The sequence below is a fragment of the Varanus komodoensis genome, unplaced genomic scaffold (assembly GCF_004798865.1).
Source record: "Varanus komodoensis strain SLA01 unplaced genomic scaffold, ASM479886v1 scaffold60, whole genome shotgun sequence".
In the NCBI taxonomy this organism is placed as follows: domain Eukaryota; kingdom Metazoa; phylum Chordata; class Lepidosauria; order Squamata; family Varanidae; genus Varanus; species Varanus komodoensis.
In genome coordinates, this window is record NW_025336223.1 from 546,562 (window position 1) to 568,838 (window position 22,277).

General features: G+C 41.1%; 1 protein-coding gene across 1 annotated transcript in view; it reads right to left on the reverse strand.

Annotated features, from left to right (window-relative positions):
- POLQ (DNA polymerase theta) overlaps positions 1 to 22,277 on the reverse strand; it is a 63,334-nt gene that overhangs the window by 36,037 nt on the left and 5,020 nt on the right. The window contains exons 6-14 of the mRNA XM_044449653.1: positions 21,404 to 21,623; positions 19,478 to 19,619; positions 19,248 to 19,394; positions 18,399 to 18,611; positions 17,082 to 17,224; positions 10,746 to 10,944; positions 9,177 to 9,316; positions 7,523 to 7,716; positions 5,366 to 5,490 (exon numbers count right to left, since the gene is read on the reverse strand). Coding sequence (XP_044305588.1) covers positions 5,366 to 5,490; positions 7,523 to 7,716; positions 9,177 to 9,316; positions 10,746 to 10,944; positions 17,082 to 17,224; positions 18,399 to 18,611; positions 19,248 to 19,394; positions 19,478 to 19,619; positions 21,404 to 21,623 — 1,523 coding nt within the window. The remainder of the gene's footprint in view (positions 1 to 5,365; positions 5,491 to 7,522; positions 7,717 to 9,176; positions 9,317 to 10,745; positions 10,945 to 17,081; positions 17,225 to 18,398; positions 18,612 to 19,247; positions 19,395 to 19,477; positions 19,620 to 21,403; positions 21,624 to 22,277) is intronic.

Consider the following 22,277-nt stretch of genomic DNA (forward strand, 5'->3'; position numbering starts at 1 on the left):
TTTTAGTCTTTTATTACCTCAGTTATATCCCACCTTTTTTCTCCAGAAACGAGTGACTTACATTAATATCCTCCTTTCCATTTTAGCCAAATACTTGCATATCTTAAGTCTAGCTTTCCTTTAACAATATTATTGGCAAAAATGGCTCATAAATTAGAAAACCGTGGTTATACTTCAGGAAGGACATAGTAAAGGACCCAGTACCTTCTGTATAGCCTGAAGTGCCTGATCCTGCCTAATCTTGGAAGCTACGCAGGATAAGGCCTGGTTGACACCTAGATAGCTTACTTAAATGTTGTGAATCACTCAGGTAGCTTCAGCTACGGGCGGTATAGAGATATAAAGTAATAATAATAAAGGTGCGATATAGGATATCTGTGTATGGTGAGGGAACATTTATCTATTGGTTGTAGGATTTATCACAGGTTTTGTTCTAATTAAAGTCTTATTTGGCATAGCTCACTATTATTACCCTACTTATATTTCTGTTATTTCTTCAGAATCCACCATCACTGTACATTCCAACATTCTTCCTTTAGCTTCCTTTGAAAATTATTGTACTGCATCTTGTTATTTAATAGTTTGATAAACTATTTTTTCTGAAAATGGGGCATTCATTTTGCTATAATTTCTCCTCTCAGTGCCTCAAGACCATTCCTTCCCCTTCCCCTTGGGAATAGCACCTCTTTCTGGAGAACATCTAGAAGAAAAGGAGTAACCCTGACCCAGAGCCACCAAGAAGAGACTGGCAGAGGAGTGGTCAGACTCCATCATCAGGGTTATGAATGCACACAGCATAGTGGTTAGGCCAACCCTATCCAGGAATGGGCAGTTTTGCTGCTGTTGTTGTTTACATTTGCCTGTAGCTGAAGCTCTCAGTTGGCATACCAGCCTAGGCTTATACTAGGCACTGTTGGCCACAGAGGTCAACTGGACCTCCAAAGATAGTGATGGATCTAGAAGCACCCCCAAACTACAAAACTTTTCTCCTTGAGGAGTTCACCCCAATACAGAGCTAGTTATTCCCTTAATTCGAGGACCTGGGAATCACTCACCCACATTGTCTCCATTTTATTGGGAGTATCCCTGATCAGCTGATTAGCCCTCAGTCCATCTATCACTGTATTCAAGCACTAATTTAGGTTGTAAATGGTTGCTGCTCGTTCAGATTCAATGGAGGAATAGAGTTAGGTGTCATCTCCTAATGACTATATCCAGTGGCTTCATATAGATATTAAATACCATGGTAAAGAGAAACAAAGGTAAGTGAAACAGAACATACAGCATGATGATGAACACAACACCAAACTCTGAACAGCCTAGGAAATACATTTTGGGACTCAGGAGTGTCTGTCTTTTACCCCACATATGCAGGGTGGCAAATTGCATAACCAATCAACACCCTGCTTACTAAAGGATTCAAACACTGGTCCCTCAGGAAAGGTGGAAAGAATATCCCCATAAGCCTCTGAAAACAGAAATTCATGGTAAGACTAACTTCCATTTTCTTCAGAGCATCACTGAAAGTACTCCCTGGTCTCCCAACATAACTGAACAGTAAATTAACAGAAACAGTCAGTATTACCAACTTTAGAAAATGTTATGTCTAGAGCAGATGCAGAAGAATCTACCTTGCAGTGCTTAGAAAAGATGTGAATCTATGCCTATGTGGCAGCTTTACAAATGTCTAGAATACACAAATCTCCTTTAAAGGCTACTGAGGTACACCTCTCAAGGAATTTGCCCTGTTTCCCACTTGAGCATTATGAGCCTGCATAATAATCTCTCTTTCAGAGATGCAGGATGTTGATACCTTGCCGCTTCAGAGGGCCTTTGTATCAAAGGACATAAAAAGAGAGGTCAAACGCCTGTGTACTGAGGTCTTGTCCAAATTTTAAAAACTTGAATTAAAAAGTATATGTCTACTGATGGAGGGAGCTCTAGCAAAAGCAACCCTGCCCAGTTCCTGGCACAGATTATGCACCATGGCAACCAAAGCAATATCTGCACCATAATCAGGCCTGAAGCCAGACTGAAATGGGTTTAGATAATCTACATTATTCAGAAATCCCTTGCACAGAAAAGCCATGCCAGCATGGTTAACGTCCTGAACGCAAATGTACATAGCACTACATGGTACATGGATTTGGGTCCCAAAGTTTGCATGCATATGGAGGTTTCATTGCTTATAAGCATTGTCTTGCTAATAAGGTTACTTAGTCAATTCATAGGTCAGATGAAACCACTCAGGCACTTACATTTTAGTTTGCTAAATGTAAGTCTCTGAGTGGTTTCAGACAGTTTGCTCTTCGATCATTCCAGTTCGAAGAAAAGGAATCGACAGAGAAAGAAAACTACTCCAAGGGAATGCCACCAGGTAGCTATGCAGGTAGTGTCAATGTGAGAGGTTTGGATACTAGGACCACGAGCTACACTTCCTGGAAAATGGACTGCTGGTAAAGGATGCATTGCACCTTACAAGGACTGCAAAGAAGGAGTTTGGCCACAACACAAAGAAGTTTATCAGCAGGGCGTTAAACTGAATCCTACAGGGAGAAGTACACATGAGCTTAACAACAAAGGTTTATGTACCACAACAAAGACAGCAGTTCTAACAGTGCCCAATAATGATCTTCCAAAAATGTAGAAAGAAAGCTGGAGAATAAAGCAGATGGTCTTCAATGTCTATATACTAACGTCATGAGTAGGCAAAATAAACAGATGAAATCTTAACATAGGAGGGTGAGTACAACCTAATAGGTATGTAACTGAAACGAAGTGAGATGATTCCCATGACTGGAAAGCAACAATTGAAGGATAGAACTTGTTGAAAAAGAACTGAAGGAACAGAAAAGGAGGTGGAGTCGCACCATATGTTAAAGATACATATCTCTGCAGAGACACAGCAGGATGAGCTTAGTAGCCCCACTGGGAACATCTTGTTTAAAATAAATGGAGCAGTTTTACCAGCCATCCAGTCAAGGAGAAGACAAGTATGAAATGTTTGAAAAGCAAATTGCCAGTGTTTGAAGGAGGCATGATTATACGGGGACTTCAATTTCCCCAATATTTGTTGGGAGACTAATTCTGCCAAACATGGCCCCTCCAAGGGATTCCTAACATGTGTTGCTGATAAATTCCTCCAGCAGAAAGTGGAGGAAAGAACTACAGGAATTGGTATCCTTGACTTGCTACTAACCTAGAAAAGACCAGGTGGCAAAGTGGCAGCTACAGAAACTCTGGAGGAAAGTGACCAATCCATACTTGAATTCTTGATTCTAAGGGAAGCAAGAGCAAAATGTAGCCAAACATGTACCCTTAATTTTAGGAAATCCAATTTTAATAAACTAGCTTGATAAACTGGGTGGGAATTTTTTAAAAAGGAAATTCTAAAGGCAGAATTACAAACAATTCCAAAAGGAAAAAGGACAGAAGACAACACAAGAAGTCCATGTGGCATCATAAAAAGCTTAGAGATGATCTGAAAACAAAAAAGGACATGTATAGGGAGTGGAAGGAAGGGCAAGCTACAAAGGAAGAGTACAGGCAGGTAGCACAGAATTACAGGGATGGCATCAGGATGGATAAAGCTAGGAAAGAACTAAGGCTAGCAAGGGAAGCTAAAGACAACAAAAAAGTCTTCTTCAGGTATGTCTACAGTAAAAGACAAATGAAAGGAATGGGGTTCAGCTACTCAGTGTGGATGGCAAAATGACAACAGATGAAAAGAGAAGGCAGAAGTGCTGAATTCTTACTTTGGCTCACTCTTCTCCCAAAAGATCTACAACCTTCTTGGCGTAGGGGAAGTACAAGCTGAAGACCAGGATGGAAGCTCAAGACTGACAGGCAAATGGTCAAGGATTATCTAATTGGGTTGAATAAGGTAAAAGCCTAATAAACTCCATCCTAGAGTCATAAAAGAGCTAGAGGAAGAACTCTCAGAACTATTATCTTTGAGAAATCATGGAGGACAGGGAAGTGCCAGTTGATTGGAGAAGGCCAAATGTTGTTCCCATCTTCAAGAAAGGAAAAGAACAACAACCTGGGAACTACAGACCAGTCAGTCTGACATCAATTCCTGAGAAAATTCTGGATTAGATTATAAAGCAGTCAGCCTGCACAGATTACTAGAAGCCAACATGGATTCCTCACAAACAAATCCTGCCAGACTAAACTGATCTCATTTTTTGGCTGGGTAACCTCCCTGATGGAGTGCAGGAATGCTGTGGACATAATCTATCTTGACTTCAGCAAAGAATTTGGCAAAGTGCCCCATGATATCCTGACTAGCAATCTAGGTAAACGTTGGCTAGATGGAACAATGATCAGGTGGATCCACAGTTGGCTACCAAATCGGACTCAAAGAATGCTCATCAATGGCACCTTCTCAAACTGGAGAAAGATAACAAGTGGGATACTGTGGAGTTCTGTCCTGGGTCCTTTGTTCTGCAACATTTGCATTAATGGTTTGGAAGAGGAAGTACCTGCACTGAGCAGGTTGGACCTGATGACCCTCTGGCCCATGGGTCTTCAAACTATGGCCTGCGGGCCAGATCCGGCTCGCCATGCTGATTTATCCGGCCTGCCTCTGAGCGAATCAAAAAGCTCTGAGCTGGTGCAGGCGTATTCAGTGGGGAGATGGCCGTGATCGCGGCCACGCTCGTGCAGGGAAGACGGGCACAATCACAGCCGTGCTTGGGGGTGGGGGAGATGGCTGCGATCGTGCTCAGGGGGGATGAGGGCCGCAATCATGCCCACCTTTCCTGCACGAGCTCACCTGCGATCGTGCCTGTCTCCCTCCCCCCCACCAGCACAATCGCAGACATTGTAGCTATGTCCCTTGAATATGGACATGCTCTTCCCCACCTCATCTTGGGCTTCTGCTGCAGCTCAAGTGAGTGGAGCAAATGTATTTTAATTATTTTTAAAATTTTTATTTAATTTTAATTAACATTTATTATTAAATTTAATAAAAATTTAAATTAAATTAAATTTAAATGTGCAGTGTGCATAGGAATTCGTTCATATTTTTTTTCAAACTATAGTCCGCCCCCTCAACAGTCCCATTTAAAAAGTTTGAGGACCCCTGCTCTGGCCCATTCTAACTCTAATATTCTATGATTCACTGGTATTATACCTTATTTTTATTTTAATATTCACTGACATTCTCATATGGAAAAAAGGGATGAGGGGAGGATTTCATTTTGCCTTCTGATTTGAAGAAGAAAATATACCACAAAATATATGTAATTTAAAATCTGTAGATTACATAGTGAATAATTTGTTGTGGCTTCTTCTGTTGGGTTGCAATTCTAGTTGCTAAACTGATTTGTGATACTGAAATGGCATATTAGTAATTGCTCACCTGCATAAGTAGCAGCAGATTGCTGTAAAGACTGAAGTTGTCCACGGTTACAACCATATTTCTTAGCAACATTCATTAAAGGAACCTCATTTATTAAATCCAGGAGAGCCAAGCTTGTAAAAAATCTGCATCAGAAAATTAAGTTAAGGTAATGTTACTACAAATATTTATGCAGTACAGAATGCTGCTTTGTCATTAAAGCACAATTAAAACTTCTAAAAGGTTTAGAATTAGATGTTGAAAAACCTGAAGACTGATAAGGATACTGCAGTTCTGCTGGTGCAGACTCTTATGCCAAATCACTTTCGGTGTGATCCAACTCTGTCTGGAGGGGGGGAAAAGGGAGCTGTATGTACCTACTCTTGTGCAAACAGAGAGTATAAGAATGTACATCCACATTTGGATGTACTCCGGTGCACACTGGATTTACATCTGTAATTCCTAAGAGCAAAGATATCCAATACTATGATTCAGAAACATGAAAGACTCCACAAAAGAACCTGGAGCACCTTTACACATCTCTAAGATGTATTCTAATGACAGGGAGAAATAGGCACCCATGCAACTTAGCATGAAGCCAAATGTTAACCTTCCATAAGTCCCACTTTTAAGACCCATGCATCTTTTCATTTGCTTCACACCTTTCAGTAGCCAGGGAAATTACAAGGCCAATTGAAGTCTGCCCTTTTGTTCAATTTTAAAAGTGCGACAACTGTGGTGCTGCTGCAGTACTGTATAGCTATTTTTTCAGTTGCAAGAGAAGTACAAAGTCATCTTGGCCACACACATACACAACCATTCCTTTTTTGCATTTTATGGGTAAAATATGTGACTCTATTTGCAAACCAGAGCATCTCAAACAAGGTAAGACCATCTACCCCTGCCCATGTTACAATCTAACCCAAACAGCAATCAGATGGGGCCAAGGTACAACACCCAAAACAGCGCCATGCAGGACAATAAGTCACATATGCGTTTAAATACTAACAGAGTGTCTGAAGGATTTAATTAGGAGCCCCAGAAACAGATTGCGCCTATGGGAACTGGCATAGTATCTGGCTTGAGCACAGTATCTAGTTTAGGCTAACAATATTGACTGGAGCTGGGAGTCAGAGGACCAGAGAACTCTCCATGAGATATTTCCTACTGCCTTGTTGCCTAAGCAGCATGCTGATCTAAAAGATCTAACACTGATCCACAAGAGCAGGCTGTGGCCGTTCATACCAGCAGATGGAGGCACAAAGAATGGGAACTAAGGAAAGCCAATAGGGCCTTGTAGTTCATTGGACCCAGTGATCTTATAGGCCCCTTCCAACTCTACTATTCTACAATTTCCTTGTGAATTAGGACTTTTACTACCACAAGCACATCGTATGTCAGCTCATACACAATGGATGGGTTATGTTCTGTAGGCCCTTGTCTAAACAACTTCAGTATCTCTAAGTAAGTGTGGGAAGGGCACCTGAAAGTATGGAACAACACTGGGGAAGCCTCTGCACATTGCTTTGAATACTCCTGAAAACAGTATTTTTGAAAAGTGCACAAATAAAATAGAGATTCTGCAGTAGTGATAGAATTCAAGTGGCAAAAAAGTGGATTTGAGGCTTTTAGAGGATTACAGGCTCCGCTCAGGTGCAATGTCTATATATATGCTGCACAGAGAGCACAAAGAAGAACTGTTTTAGCCAGCATAAAAGACCAAGTGCTAGCTGGAGAAGGAACATCTTTTCAGAATAATATCATACAGAATAATTTCACAACAATAATGGCAGACCGAAACCTGCTTTTCAGGCCTTTATATAACCCATGGAATGTACCATTTTGAACCTCCTTCTTTTGAAGGGTAATCTAACCACATGCTGCTCTATGAATATGGATATGTGGCTTTGCACCACGGAGACCACAGGAAGACTACAGCATGTGAAGGTTGCCTACCTCCAGCAGGAATGCGTCAAAATGGCTCTGTATCAGTGGCATGTGTGTTGGGTACACAAAAATTTTCTAAAGGGAAGCTTGTCACTAACTGTGAGCTACTTGTAACTCTTAAATTCGAACAGCGGAGAGGACCGTTAAACAAAGCAACTGCAGGCAGGGTTGATTACCTGACAGTGTCAAGACCATCCCTAGGTACTGTGACATGGCCTTCACAAACCTCACCTTTTATGGATGGCCATTTGCCTGTGCTGCTTCTCTGTTCTAGCAATGACTTTTCCCTTCACAGAGCAGGCCAAAAAACTTTCTTCAACTCCAACTAGCTCTGCTACTCTTCTCATTGAGGCAGGCAACTTCTCCCACAAGCAAAAGAACAGATACCAATCGATTTTAGTCCAGTCTTCATAAACAGGAGTGACCTGAAATTCAGAAAGGCGGACACTTTGAATCCTACTTGTTTTTCAAATTGAGAGGGGGTTTTTTCGCAGCCTGGGTTTTCCAAACCTAATAAAGTAGCTTTTCTTTTTAGTTAAATTAGCCTTTTACCCCAATCTAGCACTAGAAAAATAGTATCTAGTGTCTGTGCCATAGACTGCAAGCAGACAGCCTTGTTAGATTTTGTATTTCCACCACTGGGGAGCAGTTAGTCCCAGTTTAAGACAAGACATCCATTGGAGTAGCTGAAGGTGAAAACGGTTCAAGGCATTGACTCAGTGGCTGTACTCATAATGCTCCTGAAGATGAGCCAAGACTACAACATCTGCTGACTTGACTTAAAATGTGAATCATTTGCCTCTTCAACTTTTGGGGAAGAAAAAAAAATGTGACAAATCTCTGGTAATTCTCCCTCCTGGCCATGCTACACTTCTGCCACCCCACAGTCCCCACCCCTGCATACAGAAAGGCATTTACCCTTTACCCAATGACACTGACCAACAGCCATGAAGAGACTGAGCTTAAGCATACAGAAGAAAATTAAAGTAAATAAGGTTTAAATAGGATTAGGGTTAAATAGGATTAAAGGGGTAACTAAAATTTCACAATATACTTTACACAAAACAATGTAAACACCTGGCTTTAACCTAATGCAGGGGCCTTCAAAAGTTGTCGGCCTGTGACTCCTATATTTGACTCTTGATTATGCTGGATGGGGTGGAGGGGAGCTGGAGCCTGAGATGAGAAAGGTCACAAGTTTCTCATCCCTGCCCTAACCTATCATATCTCCAGATGTTATACCTCAGAACAGGCATTACAGTGGCTCTTCAATGGGCAAGACAGGCTTGGTCATGACAAGAACCTTTCCACATGTGTGTCCGTGATTACTCCCATGTGTTTCAGGCACTGGGGAGTTATTATGGAGCTTTTCCTAATGTCTCCAGTGACATGGGTTCTTCATAAACAACCTCCCATCCCCTGCATTTCTCATATCCCCTTGTCACAGGAGGTTGATCCCACCAGCAAGTTGTCCAGAAATGAATGAAGGTGGATCTTCTGTTGTCTCAAGTGCCACAACTTCCACCATGCTAGCTAGGTAAATAGCCTAGTTAGGGGCGGAGAGAAAGTACATCTTCAGACCGTAGGAATTTCAACGGCCAGCACTCCTGACATTGGCTATGCTGGCAGAGGCTTTGGGAAGTTGAAGCCCCAAACATCTGGAGATCTATTTTCTGCCTATCACTACCCTGGAAGAAAGAGAGGAGATCTTCCTTTGCGTTGGATCTGCCTTTTACGCTTTTCAATAAGTATTTTAGTCATTGCTATTTAAGAAGGGCACCAAAAAAAGTTATTTCTTAACCTGTTGTCACCTGTTATGAAGCTGTGGCATCTGACAGAATTTCTCCTATTTTGAGACCTCAAACTGTACCACAAAAACACCTACCAAATACAGACAATGCAAATCATTCTCCAAGACAAAACTCTTCATTGCTCTCTGGAGATCAGCAAAAATTTCTAGTGCTGCCACTGGGGGAAAGGAGGAAAACAGGGTAGCAGAGCCAAGTTGTGTTGGATGATACCTTTCTGTCAAGAGAAAAAGAGGTATCATCAGAGGTAAGTGCAAATATTCATTTGGAAAGTTCATTTACAAAAGTACAAACACTTCATTGCTTATTTACAAAGTGCCCTGAGCCACAATATTATTTTGTTAGCATTGCTGCAACAAGTATCATATTTCTTTAAATACTTTAGGAGAAAAACCTTTCACCTTTACAGATCAAGAACTTGAGCTAGTACATTCAGTGATGATTTCAAAACTGAGACCAATGCAAAGAGTAACTAAGAACCTAAGGAGAGCTGCTCTGGTTCAGACCAAGGTCTGCCTAGTCTAGTGTTCCATTCACACCAATGGCAAGGGATGCTAAAACAAAACAAAACAAAACAAAAACAAAAAAGCCTTCATCAGATATGTCAAAGACAGAGGAAAGAAATGAGTGTTCACCTACTCAATATGGATGGCAAAATGATAACAATGCAGCAATTAAGAAGGACCTTTATAATTGCTCTTGAATACATGCTTAATATGAGTCAACATTGTGATGTAGCTACAAAAAGTACAAATGCTATTTTAAACTGCATTAATAAAAGTATCACTTCCAAATCACATGAAGTACTACTTCCTCTTCACTCAGCACTGGTTAGGTTTCATTTGGAGTATTGTGTCCAGTTGTGGGCACCACAGTTGAAGAAAGATTCAGACAAGCTGGAAAGACTTCAGAGGAAGACAAGGGACTGGAAACTAAGTCCTATGAAGAGTACTGAAAAGAACTGGGCTTAGTTTCCAACTCAAGAAGAGAAGAGTGAGGGGAGATATGATAGCACTCGACAAGTACTTGAAAGGCTGTCACAAAGGGGAAGGATAGGATCTCTTCTCATTCATCCCAAAGTGCAGGGCATGGAATAATGGGCTTAAAGTAAAGCAAGCCAGATTCTAGCTAGCTATCGGGGGGGGGGGGGAATTGACAGCAGTAAAACAGTGGAACTAATTGTCCTGGGAGGTCATGGGCTTTCACACTAGAGGCATTCAAGATGCAGTTGGACAGCCATCTGAGAGGAATGGTTTAACTCAAGTGTCCTACACTAAGCAGGGGATTCAGCCTGATGGCCCTCTGGCCCCTTCCAACTCTACTATTATATGATTCTATGAGTCATGCAGGAAGTGATTGTCCCTTTCCATCCTTCCAGTAATGTTGTTATGGGCTGCTGCCTATTAGCTACCTGTCTGGGCAGTGCTTGACAGCATCAATAATGAGGCTAGAGCTGGAGCAACAATCTTATTCCCACCTACATATGAGTATGTCCCATGCAGTTCAACTGAACTTGCTACTCAGATATGCATAGAATTGCCCTATGGATCAGGAACTGTGATTCCATCAGTACACAATGAGTATTTCCTGCTGCAAATCTTCATAGTTACAAGTTAACGAGAAAAACAGGCAAGCGAAAATTTTACCTTTACCCATATCTGAGTTCGAAATCAGAATGAACTCATTCTCAAGCAACCACTGCACACATGCCTCAATAGGTCCATGACAATTTTTTTCCTGCTGACTCCTGCAATCCTGGGAGTCTTTCAAGGTAGCCCAGAGAAGTGTACAGGAAGCATAATGCTGGATGTCATCTGGAGAGTCAGCCACTCCACTTACAATGATCTGTCAGAATAAGAACACGATCAAAATATTTGTTAGCATGATATAGCAATTAATCCAAAAGAAAAGCATTTGTGGATGGGAAGGGACATGCTGCCCTTCTAAAATTTCTAAAAGCACCATATCAAGAACACTTGTTAACAGCACACACACTAATTCTCAAAAAGGCACCCAGAGGAATAGAGATATCCACATAGAACTGAACTAGTAGTATAGATTTCCAAGGTGCTGGAATTACATAGAATTCCAGAGGGAAAAGTAGGAGGTAACTTCCCTTAAATGCCTGCAAAATTACTGCCACAAGATGAAATAACAGGGACTTGCTCAAATAATTTTAGAATAAAATTAAACAAATACAAGAAAAGCAGTTCTATTAGCTAGAGCAGAGAAATGTTAATTCATGTTCACTTCCACTGTGACAGCAACGGGGAATGGCTGTTGCTTTCACACCCTGCTTGCAGGTTTCCCAAAAGTATCTGACTGATCCCTGTTGCAAACAGGATACAGGATGATGTGGAACCTTGGTCTCATCCAGAGGGTATTTCTGTTACTCTTCCACAGAGAACAAAAGCAGAATGGTATCCAAGAAGAATATCTTTTCTTTTTCTTCCGCTCATTGTCAAAAGCAATAGCCTCTTCAGAGCAAGTTGCTTGGCCAGACACGTGCCATCTGCTGAAGTGGGTTCTGGCCAAGGATGTAAAACATCTGGAAAAAAAACTATGAAAGTTGTTTTGCTAGGTTTGTCAAAATGAAAAATTGGGGGAAAGATGGAAATATAGGCAATTCTTTCTTTAGCTCACTTTAGGTCTCTTCTTCTCCTTCCCAGAATTAGTGCTAGGCTCTAACCAGCATTTAAACATCAAGAGATACATTATACATCACCATCTCAATGAACCTCCTAATTATGAAAGAATGTGTTGCAAACTGAGGATGCCAAAAATATGAATTGAATCAAAACGTGTCACCTTGCTTGCCCAAAGGTATACATTAAACTGGACCCAGATTTGTGCTCTCTGGAGTTGCACTGGGGCTGCAGGAAGACAGTGATTTTCATAGACTCTTCCTTCCCCTGTCAGGCCCTCTGGTTCATCACCATCCTTGCTTCAGAATAGCATGGAAGGGGGCACAGGGGAGAAGGGGGAATTGGAGACAGGAAGATTCTGCTTGATCCCAGTTTCCTCGGCAAATCAAAGGCATCCTTCCATTTCTAGAGGGGCAAGTTTGAACCCACCACATGCTGGGGCTGACTTAAGAGGGTGAGCTGAGCACTTCATAGACTCATGAAAACCATGAGTCTCTTTCCATTTATCATCAGTCTGACATAAAGGGCAGGGCACTCAAACTGGTCTCTGCTTCAGGGTGTGAGGGTTGTCCTGCAGAGTGGTGGAAATCAGTCCACAGTCATGGTCAGCCCACTTCCTAATGGAGCTTGATCTCATGGTTCCGGTCTCTCCGTGCAGAAGCAGAGGACCCATCCACTCATTACATAAGAGACTTGCAGAAACTAAATCTGAGGCATCCCTGAATGTTCTGGGGGATTTGCCAGTAGCCAGAGCTAGCGATTTTCTTGAGGACTTTGTTACACTATGAAACAGCAAGGCACAAAATGATGCCATCAACACAATTGGTCCGGAGTGTTCTCTTCGGCGCTGTGGTGTCCAGATGACTTCCTGGTTTGCCAGGGAAATTCTGACAACAGGCCAGGAGAGAGTCGGTGCACTGGGGGCAAACACTTGTCATGAGAATAACCAAACATGCACAAGAATGCATAATCATGCCTACTGTGTGCTGCCTCCATCACATCCTCAAATAACCATTCAATGGAGCTCTTCTGAGTGGTTCATGGGTTGCCTTCATTAATCCAGTGTGGGGACCTAGGAGGCCCACTGTGAAAAACATGTCAAACACTTTTGAGAAAAAAATTGCCCACCTTCATGCTGACTGGAACATCACCTTTAATAGCATCTGTTGAGGTATCCAGTACATTGTCTGATCTTGCAGGATCAGTTTCAGTTTTTAATGCCTGAGGAGATAGACAAGATTCTTCTATCTTTGTGACCCATGACATGCTCACTTGACCCTCGCCTATCCATAGCTTCTTCAAGTTATAACCAGTTGGATCAGTAAAGTCTTGGATTATCTTGATCGATGTCTGTCTGGGTTCAATGTGGACCACCACATTCTTTCTTTTGAATTTCTGTGTAAGTGTGTACTTTTCTAATAAGTAGCACAAGTCTTCCTGCATTTCTATGGCTACTGTTCTTTTGGAAAAGTTATGTCCTTCAGTTGTTATATTCCACTTCTGGGAGTGGAATATATATTTATTTATATCTATTAAGTCATATTTATCTTGAATCAAGAGTTCAAACTCATTCTATTTCCAGTACTCTGAGCATTAGTGTAAATAACTTCCCTGAAATAATAATAAATAAATTTCCCTGAAAACCATGAGCTGCAGCTGTTCACAACAGCTGTTCTCTCAGTTGCCACAGAGGGCTTGCTACCTTTATTTATCACCTCTGGGCTTCAATTCCCAAAGGATTTGCTTTCAAGCCCTCCTGATCAAACTTGTCATTCTTCAAATAAACACATTCTTCTAAATTTCATGAGGTACATCCATCTCCTGCCAGCAGTCCTTCACCCAGAAAGTGTTCGCTACAGAATCTCACAGTCCAACACAGTAAACTCATAGCAGTGTTTGGCAATATCAATAAGCAGGAAGGGACTTGATGAGTGTCAGCAGCCATTTTATGACTTCTCCATTCCACGCTCAAGGCAACAGATCCGCTGGTATACATCCCAGTCTTTTCCTCACTGTTCCATAGAGCTCCACCATCTTCTTCCTGTCCAGCAAGGTCTGCTGTAGATCACCTCATTGTTGTTTATCATCTTTCATAGTACCTTTTATTACTCTCACTTTGCTTGCTTGATACCACCAATACTGCAGCAAATACTGCAATATGGAATGTTCCTGTTCAAAGTTCCAGCCAGCCGTGCCTTCTTGCCAGATACTCTATTATTCCCTTCCTCACTTTTTCCTTCCAACAGTTAGCCAACATTCTGTACCCATTCAATATGCTTGGGATTCATTGGACTCTTTGGGGCTCATTTTTCCTCAAGGCATGTATGCACTACAGTTCTCTCTATGTACAAATTTAACTATATAAGAACTGCTCTTTGGCAACTGAGCTTGTTGTTAGTATATTGGGTTCACAAACTTCAACTTTTCAATGTATGATACTTTCCTGTGTTGAAGCATGATTTTTCTCTATACATCGAACAAGACACACTTGAGTTCTACATTTAAAAATGCCAGAAATGAACTCCATGAGCAAAAAACATACACTTTATATATATAAAAAAATTCTGCTGGAATATAAATTATGCCTTTTTGTTCTTGAAAATATGAGTTTTTACAATGATTGTAAAGATTTATCTCACAGATTCGAAGACAGCATGATCAAAATATACCAATACTGCTGAAAAACACTGCATAATATTTTTCAAGTTAACAGAGTTCATTTTATCCAGAATAATGGTGTGCAGAAAAACAACTATACTGTAGAAAACACCAAATTTTTCTTCACCTGGATACCCTATAGCAGAAATGGGCAATTTGCAGCCTCTAAACATGTTTTACAACTCCAGTCAAACCTAGCCAGCATAACCAAAGGTGACGGTTGATAGGAGTTGCGGATAACAAGTTGGAGGGTCACTGGTTCCCATCCCCATTCTGCTCTATAGGGAGGCCCATGTACCTTATTTAAGCAACTTAAGCTCCAGATTTAGAATCACAGAATCATAGAAGAGTTGGAAGGGGCCATGAAGGCCATCGAGTCCAACCCCCTGCTGTTGCAGGACACCAGGTTACACCATCCCACTCAGATGGCTGTCCAATTTCTTACTGAATGTCTCTAGTGTGGGAGAGCCCATCACCTCTTTAGGCAGCTGGTTCCACTATTGTATTGCTCTGTGAGGAAGCTTTTCGTGATGTCTAGCCTGAATCTGGGTTGGCACAACTTGAATTGATTATTCCATGTCCTACATTCTGGCATTAGCAAGAAGAGATCTTGACCTTCCCCTTTGGGACAGCCTTTGAGGTACTTATAGAGGGATATCATCTCCCCCCTCAGTCGTCTCTTCTCAAGGCTGAACATGCCCAGTTCCCTCAGTCTCTCCTCATAGGGCAGTGTTTCCAAACCCTGGATCATTTTTTGTTGCCCTCCTCTGGACCCTTTCTAATTTACCTGCATCTTTCTTAACTCTTGGTGCCCAGAACTGGACACAGTATTCCATGTGGGGTCTGACTAGTGAGGAGCATAGAGGAACTACTTCTTCTTGTGATTTGGAAGCAATACTTCTGTTAATGCATCCCAAAATAGCATTTGCCCTTTTGGCGGCTGCATCACATTGTTGGCTCATTGTCCACAATTACTCCAAGATCTTTTTCTTGTTCAGTTCTGTTGAGCCATGTATTCCCCATCTTGTATCAATGCCTTTGGTTTCTTTTTCCTAGGTGGAGGACTTGGCACTTGTCCTTATTGTATTTCATTCTGTTGGTTTCAGCCCAGTGTTCAAGCTTATCAAGATCACCCTGTATCTACATTAGCCCTTCTCCAGTCATCTGGCACCTCTCCTATTTTCCAAGATTTATTGAAGATAATAGCCAGTGGTTCTGAGAGTTCCTCCGCTTGCTCTTTTATGACTCTGGGATAGAATTCATCGGGCCCTGGAGATTTGAAAGTGTTTATTCCACCGAGGTATCCCTTCACCATTTGTCTGTCAGTTTTGGGCTGCCATCTCTCACTTCCAGCTTGAACTTCCTCTTGATTGCAGATTTCCTTATGGGAGAAGACTGAAGCAAAGTAGGGTTATCTGAACTTTTCTGAAAATGAAATAAGTCTGTCATGCACTCATGTCCTGTCATGCTTCAGGCGCCCTTATGGGAGACTCCCAATGCTGAGTGGACTGATGAGTCGGATTCCTATGTCAAGGATGAGACTGTTTTTGAAATGGCTCAGGCCCCAGCTGTGGCTCAAGATCCTGAGACCCAAAGCAAGGCAGCAATGGGGGAGACTGGCCCAAGGGCCAAACAATGTTCAGAGAGAACATTGAGGAATTACAGCCTGAGGGAGGAGAAGTGCCATCGTAATTCAACGTCTCTCCAATGGAGAACTCCTGCCCACTGAAGAGGTAGACCCAGTCATTTGCCATCATCACTGAAAGGAGACCCAATTAGGGGCTCAAAGGGAGTGAAGGTGTGCCCATTTCCACAATGTCCCTCTTCACAGAGTGACACACAGAAAGGCTCATACGGGGAGCTTTGGGTACTAATCGCCAGACTGGGCTCAACAAACTGCTTGTACATGCTCGAAGACTTGAGTACATGATTCATGTGTAGAGGCAATAAAGAGCATTATGTAAAAGCAGCAGCTTGAATGCAGATGGCGACAGGGTCCATGAGTGAAATGCTCATGCCATTATTTCTATTTTGTTAACATACACAGTGGAAAGGCATTAGCCAGCTCCTTCAACACAGAGCGAGGATCCTCAACTGGTTCAATGTGTGAAGCATGCTGAAATCAAACTTTATACTGAAGGTGGATTTGAAGAGGAGAAAGAATGTCTAAAGACAGGTTGAGCAACTTCCTCAAACAATCTCAAATTTGTAAGTAATAAATATTAATATATGTCTTGTGAGTGAAGTTTTGTTCCCTTTGCACAGTGATGGCGATCCGTTTAGAGATTGAGTGCCCAAACTGCAATCTAAAACCCACTTATTTATCACAAAGTGCCAACACTGCAATAAAACCTGAATACTGAGGTTTTAGTTTAGAAAAAAACAACTCACAGCCAGTCCAAGCAAATATATATATATCCTTGTCAGCGCACTGACTGGCCATGCAAAAGCTTGGACAAGTCGCGACTAATGAGTCGCGGCTCTTGACATCATCACCTGGAGTCGCTACTTCTTTCCGAGCATGCGCATGGCCCCTATGTGCACTGTTATCCGATGTTTGGCTGCTGGGGCAATGCTGGGGTGACTTGGCTCACACGCCAACTGAGAGGGCCTTGCATGCCCGCTGCAGCACACGTGCCATAGGGTCACCACCACTGCCTTAGCATATACATTACATACCTCAAGGATTGCCCGGATCATACTGGAAGTAACTGCTTCTCCCTCACTGTTGAGCAAGCAGCTGCGCACTGGCTGCAGAGAGCCCTGAAGCAGAGTAATCCCTTTTGACTTCTCAGAGGGTTTGCATACCAGAATGCTCTCACCTACCAACACACAACATTTTAAACAGAGGTGGGAAAATTTTGCAAAGGTTAAATAACCACATTACAAGTAAAAGAAGTCACGTGCATCTTAAGTAGTTTATCAAATCAGTATTGAAAAGTAATAGATGATCAAGAGGCTACACAAAAGTATCTAACCAGATGACAAAGGTCCCCATTGTTCAGAGAAATGATCATAATTTGCTTCCTGACATCTCTGTTCCCCAACTTACTTTCTCCCAGAAACTTGCTTACTTTCTCCAGAAAATAGGGTGGAATAGGATTCTGACCTAATTCTGTTGCTTTTATTGTCCTAATTAATAAACTAATGCTTACATAGTTCACCAACTAACCAACATTTGGCAAATGGACCAAGGGGTTTTTTTAAATGCAAATTCAACACAATATCAGAAGGAAAGAAACAATAGGTGCAAAATACCAAGTTTATTGACAAAACTTGTTGCATTCTGAGCTAATATAAAATTGAAAGTAAGTATTTATCTTAGAGTTTTCACTACAAAATGGCTAGAGAAAAGTTTTAATATCTAAAGCTTGGGAACACTTCCAGCTTTTTGCAATTTTTCAAATGTCTATGGCAGAAAAAGCTGAAATGTTTTCTTCCCACTTTGCTGGGTGGAGAAAGGGTGGGCAACACTGGGAGGCGGCCTAGGCTCACCATTCCTCTCCTTGGAATTCAGTCTTTCTCTCATTCAGTAACTGAATCAAGCAGCAACCGAAATAAATAAATAAGCAAGCCCTGCAGTTTGTCACCAAATATTCTATATGATATACATTTGCATGCATGTTCTTGTAGATTTTCCTTGATTAAGCGTGCATTTGCACTTGAAATATGGGTAATATCATTGCGAGCAATGGTTTACACTTACTTCTTTGTATTTTAACTGCATTAGAACTTCCCTCTAAATGTAAACAAGTTGTGTCACATACACTTATCTTTTGTTAGCTTTGGTGCCACAATATGGAAAATTCCTTCCATTCCTTCACAGCTATACTCTATGGATCACTGTATCTGATCAAGTCAGTGCTAGGTCATGAAAGTTAATGCCAGAAGAAATCTTATTTCTCTTTAAAGCATCACAGGACTCAGTATTCTAGCTGTAAAAAAATCCAAACGAACAACAAACAAAGCCAGAAAAAAACTCCTAATTTCACTTACCTATGGTGTCTACTCCCTTCCTTCCGGCTCTCCCAGTCATCTGCTTATATGCTAAGACACTCAGCAATCTGCCACCAAACATAGGAGTTCGGATAATTACCCGTCTTGCAGGCAGATTCACCCCAGAAGAAAGTGTAGAGGTTGCTACTAGAACTCGAAGTATTCCTTGACGAAAAGCTACTTCAATTATATCTCTTTCATCAAATGTAAGACCTGAAATGTAATTAAGATTAAATCCATATTAGGAGCCGACCATATCCATCAATGGTAGCAACAGAATTAATCATGTCACAAAGTTAATCATGTTAAGGGAGAGTTACAAATTGCAATAAGATTCAAATTTGTTAAGTTTTTGGCTTTTGTGAAGTTTATAAAATGGGGATAGCATCATTTACTTCTACCTCCTTGAAATGAAATATAAACTATTTTAAATTATTTTGTTCATTATGGATGTAAATAAAGCCAATCTAACATAAGCCATATTATACACTTAACATTGTTTTGCAGTATAGGTAATGCAATTCCACTCATATGCCACTTCAATCCCCATTCCTGCCAGTTTTCTCCTCCAGAGTTTTAGATAAACTTTTTTACCATTGAGTTAGATTCCAGCAGCAAGATACAGACAGAATGTGTGGAAGTCCTCCACTGATAATCAAATCTGAAGCAAAATGAAATCAGTAGCATTTGATTTACTGTGACTCTTCTACTTGAAGAGTGTTGAAGTCTTCAAGCTGAAGTCATGGAGGGATGGACAGTACATATATGTTCATCATTCCCCAAGAGTCATCACAAGCCTCCTACTGTCACCCCTGCACCTCTTCTGAGCATAATTATATAAAAGCATACCTGCATGGTGAAAAGCAACACCCCATTTTATAGTCCGCTGAAGCACAGAATCCAAGCCAGAAGGCGAACGCTTTAGCAGACTCATCAACTCCTCTACTCTCCCTGTGTCCAGTATAACAGGTGAAAGGGTAGACATCTTTTGAAGGCCTTTAAATTGAAGAGAGTTTAATATATTTTTGAGTATCAGTCTAATTCCCTTCCATTCCTCAACCGCTTTACTCTTGACTCACACTTGTGCTGGAGATAACAGAACTCTCTGGCAATGATATCTGCCAACTTCTCACACCAGTTCTTAGATGGGCAGAAGACAAGAACGGAATGGCCATCGTGAACAGTCTCATAACACAGACTCACTATGTGATCATTATCATCCTAAATTGAAAAAACAATACTTTTAGCCAGTGAATTTCAGGTATCAGTGCAAAAGTGCTTCTCTTGAAGCTTTTTCAACCCTCACCCCTCCATAAGCAGTCTCATTTATAGATCTGTAACCTTCCCTGCAAATGACATAAGCCAAGAAGCCCAATATGTGGAATCCTTTTCAAATTGCACACAATACACTTTAAGATTACCAGTCACTTCATTTTCATTCCCTTTCTTAGCAGTTTCTTATCTTGGCTTATTATGGTAGAATATAATGTTGCTATTCAGTGAGCTTTCCACTATAGTCCTGAGATCTTGTATAACAGGACGGCATACAAAAGCTTTTAATAATTAATAAATAAATATAGTGCCAAGATCTGTCCCAAATATTTATTTATTTATTTATTTATTTTATTAAAACATTTTTATGCCGCCCCATTCGCCGAAGCCTCAGGGAGGCTTACAACAATAAATTAAAATAATTATAATCTTAAATTAAAAAAATATATAAACATTAGATTAAAAATACAAAAATACAATATAAAATAAGCCGCCCTGGCCAGATAAAATTCAATAATATTAACATTTAAAATGCCGCTTAAATAAAAAGGACTTCGCCTGGCGCCGAAAAACAAATAACGATGGCGCCAGGCAGACCTCTCTGGGGAGCGCATTCCATAACTTAGGCACCACCGCAGGGAAAGCCCTCCTCTGAGTACCCACCCTCCTAATTTCTTTCACGGAGGGTTCCCGGAGAAGGGTCTCTCCCGCTGATCTCAGGGGGCGGCTGGGCATATATGGATGTAAGCGCTCCTTCACGTAAATACAGTGGAAGTCGCTTCAGAATGTACATTGGATGAAGTTAGGATGCTTTCCCCCACCAATATGAGAGCCAGTGTGGCGTAGTGGTTAAGAGCATGAGACTGGGACTCAGGTGATCTGGGTTCGAGTCCCCGCTCAGCCATGGAGCCAACTGGGTGACTTTGGGCCAGTCACACACTCTCAGCCCAACCTACCTCACAGGGTTTTTGTTGTGGGGATAAAATGGAGGAGAGATGATGTAAGCTGCCTTGAGCCCTTTGTAGGAAAAAGGCAGGATATACATCGCAATATAAATAAATAAATAAATAAATAAATAAATAAATAAATAAATATTCTTGTCTGAAACTACTTAGGCAAGCCATTATTTTATCAGCTTCAGTCCCACATCCATAATTTGGAGACTGAAGGGTTGTTGCATAAGGTGCTTTGAACACTCAAATGTGCTATATAAAAGCATTTTTTTAAAACAAGTGGCAAAAGGTTGCAGTATGGAGTGCTACTATTCACCATTGTTCAGCCAGCCATGCTGTCTTCCAGAATATTACATCTCATTCCCCCACCCATGTGGTTCTCCATCTTCCATTCACCAATGGTCAATCAGCATTTTGTGGCTACTGTGCACGTTCAGTTCTCAGCTGGCTATTTACCATTATCACTATTACTATTATTATTAAATTGGTTTATTTTTCGAAACTCTATTTGTGAATTGTAAGCATGATATTCTAGAGCAATTCCTAGAGAAATCTGTACATGGGTATAAAGGAGTAAACATATTTATAACTGTACTATTAGAAGTTCAAACTTGTTAATTGTTGCTCAGATTGGAGGTGGAAAAAACCTGTCCCTCTGTCTACCATGTGATATACCTGCTTAATACATGACAAGCCTAATAATACACTTAGTTTGATCTAAAATTTATACAACAAATGCAGCAGCATACCAAATATGCACATTCTTAGCACTTTCATTACCTTCATGTGTAGTTTAGGTTTAACCTCTCTCACGACATTCATTGAGGAGTCATAAATCTTGCTGCCAATTTTCACTTGCTCCACAAGAGGCACTGGACGGAAGTCTGTACAGTACAGTTCTGCATTTAGCCAGGAGGCCAGAAGATCCAGATTGGGAAGGGTGGCACTCATACCTATAATTTGTATCCCATTAGAGAGAGAGCAGACCATGTTTGTTTCTCTATAAGGGGAAAAAAGGCACAAATGAGAACTCTGAACGTCAGCCCATTCCATTAGCTTTCACTGTCACAAGAAATGGTAGCTTTAAAGGGAGACTAAACAAATTTATGGAAGAGAGATCTACTAACTGCTATAAGCTAAATGAATACTTGGGCTGGGGGGCACCAAATGGAAGACAGCTGCTGCTTTTTGGTTCTGCTTGTAGGTTTCCAGGAAATGGCTGCTAGCTATTCTGAGAAACAGAATACTGGGTTAATTGGAATGTCAGTCTGATCCTGCAGGGCTCTTTTTGTATAGAGTCATCCTAGGAATTGCTTCTTGTCATCACTTAAGAGCCAGAAGTGCTTTTTGCTATTCAGTCAAGCAATGATTCACCATCCATAGAAAACTGAGTCTTCATTATTGAAAAAAATCAGGGATAAAAGCAATGTTAAGAACGAGTCCCTCGCCTCAAAAACAGGGGTGCCATGAACAGGAGACTGTGTCTGTAATGAAGATTTAACTGTGAAATGAAATTAGTAATTAGTAAATTAAAAATCACAGATTTCTCTTGGATTAGTTGTAATTGCACCTGTACCTCTGAACTATACTGTACTAAAACTTATTTAGTGCAAAATGGTCCTCACTCAGCCACAAAACTCCCTTTGGGCCAGTC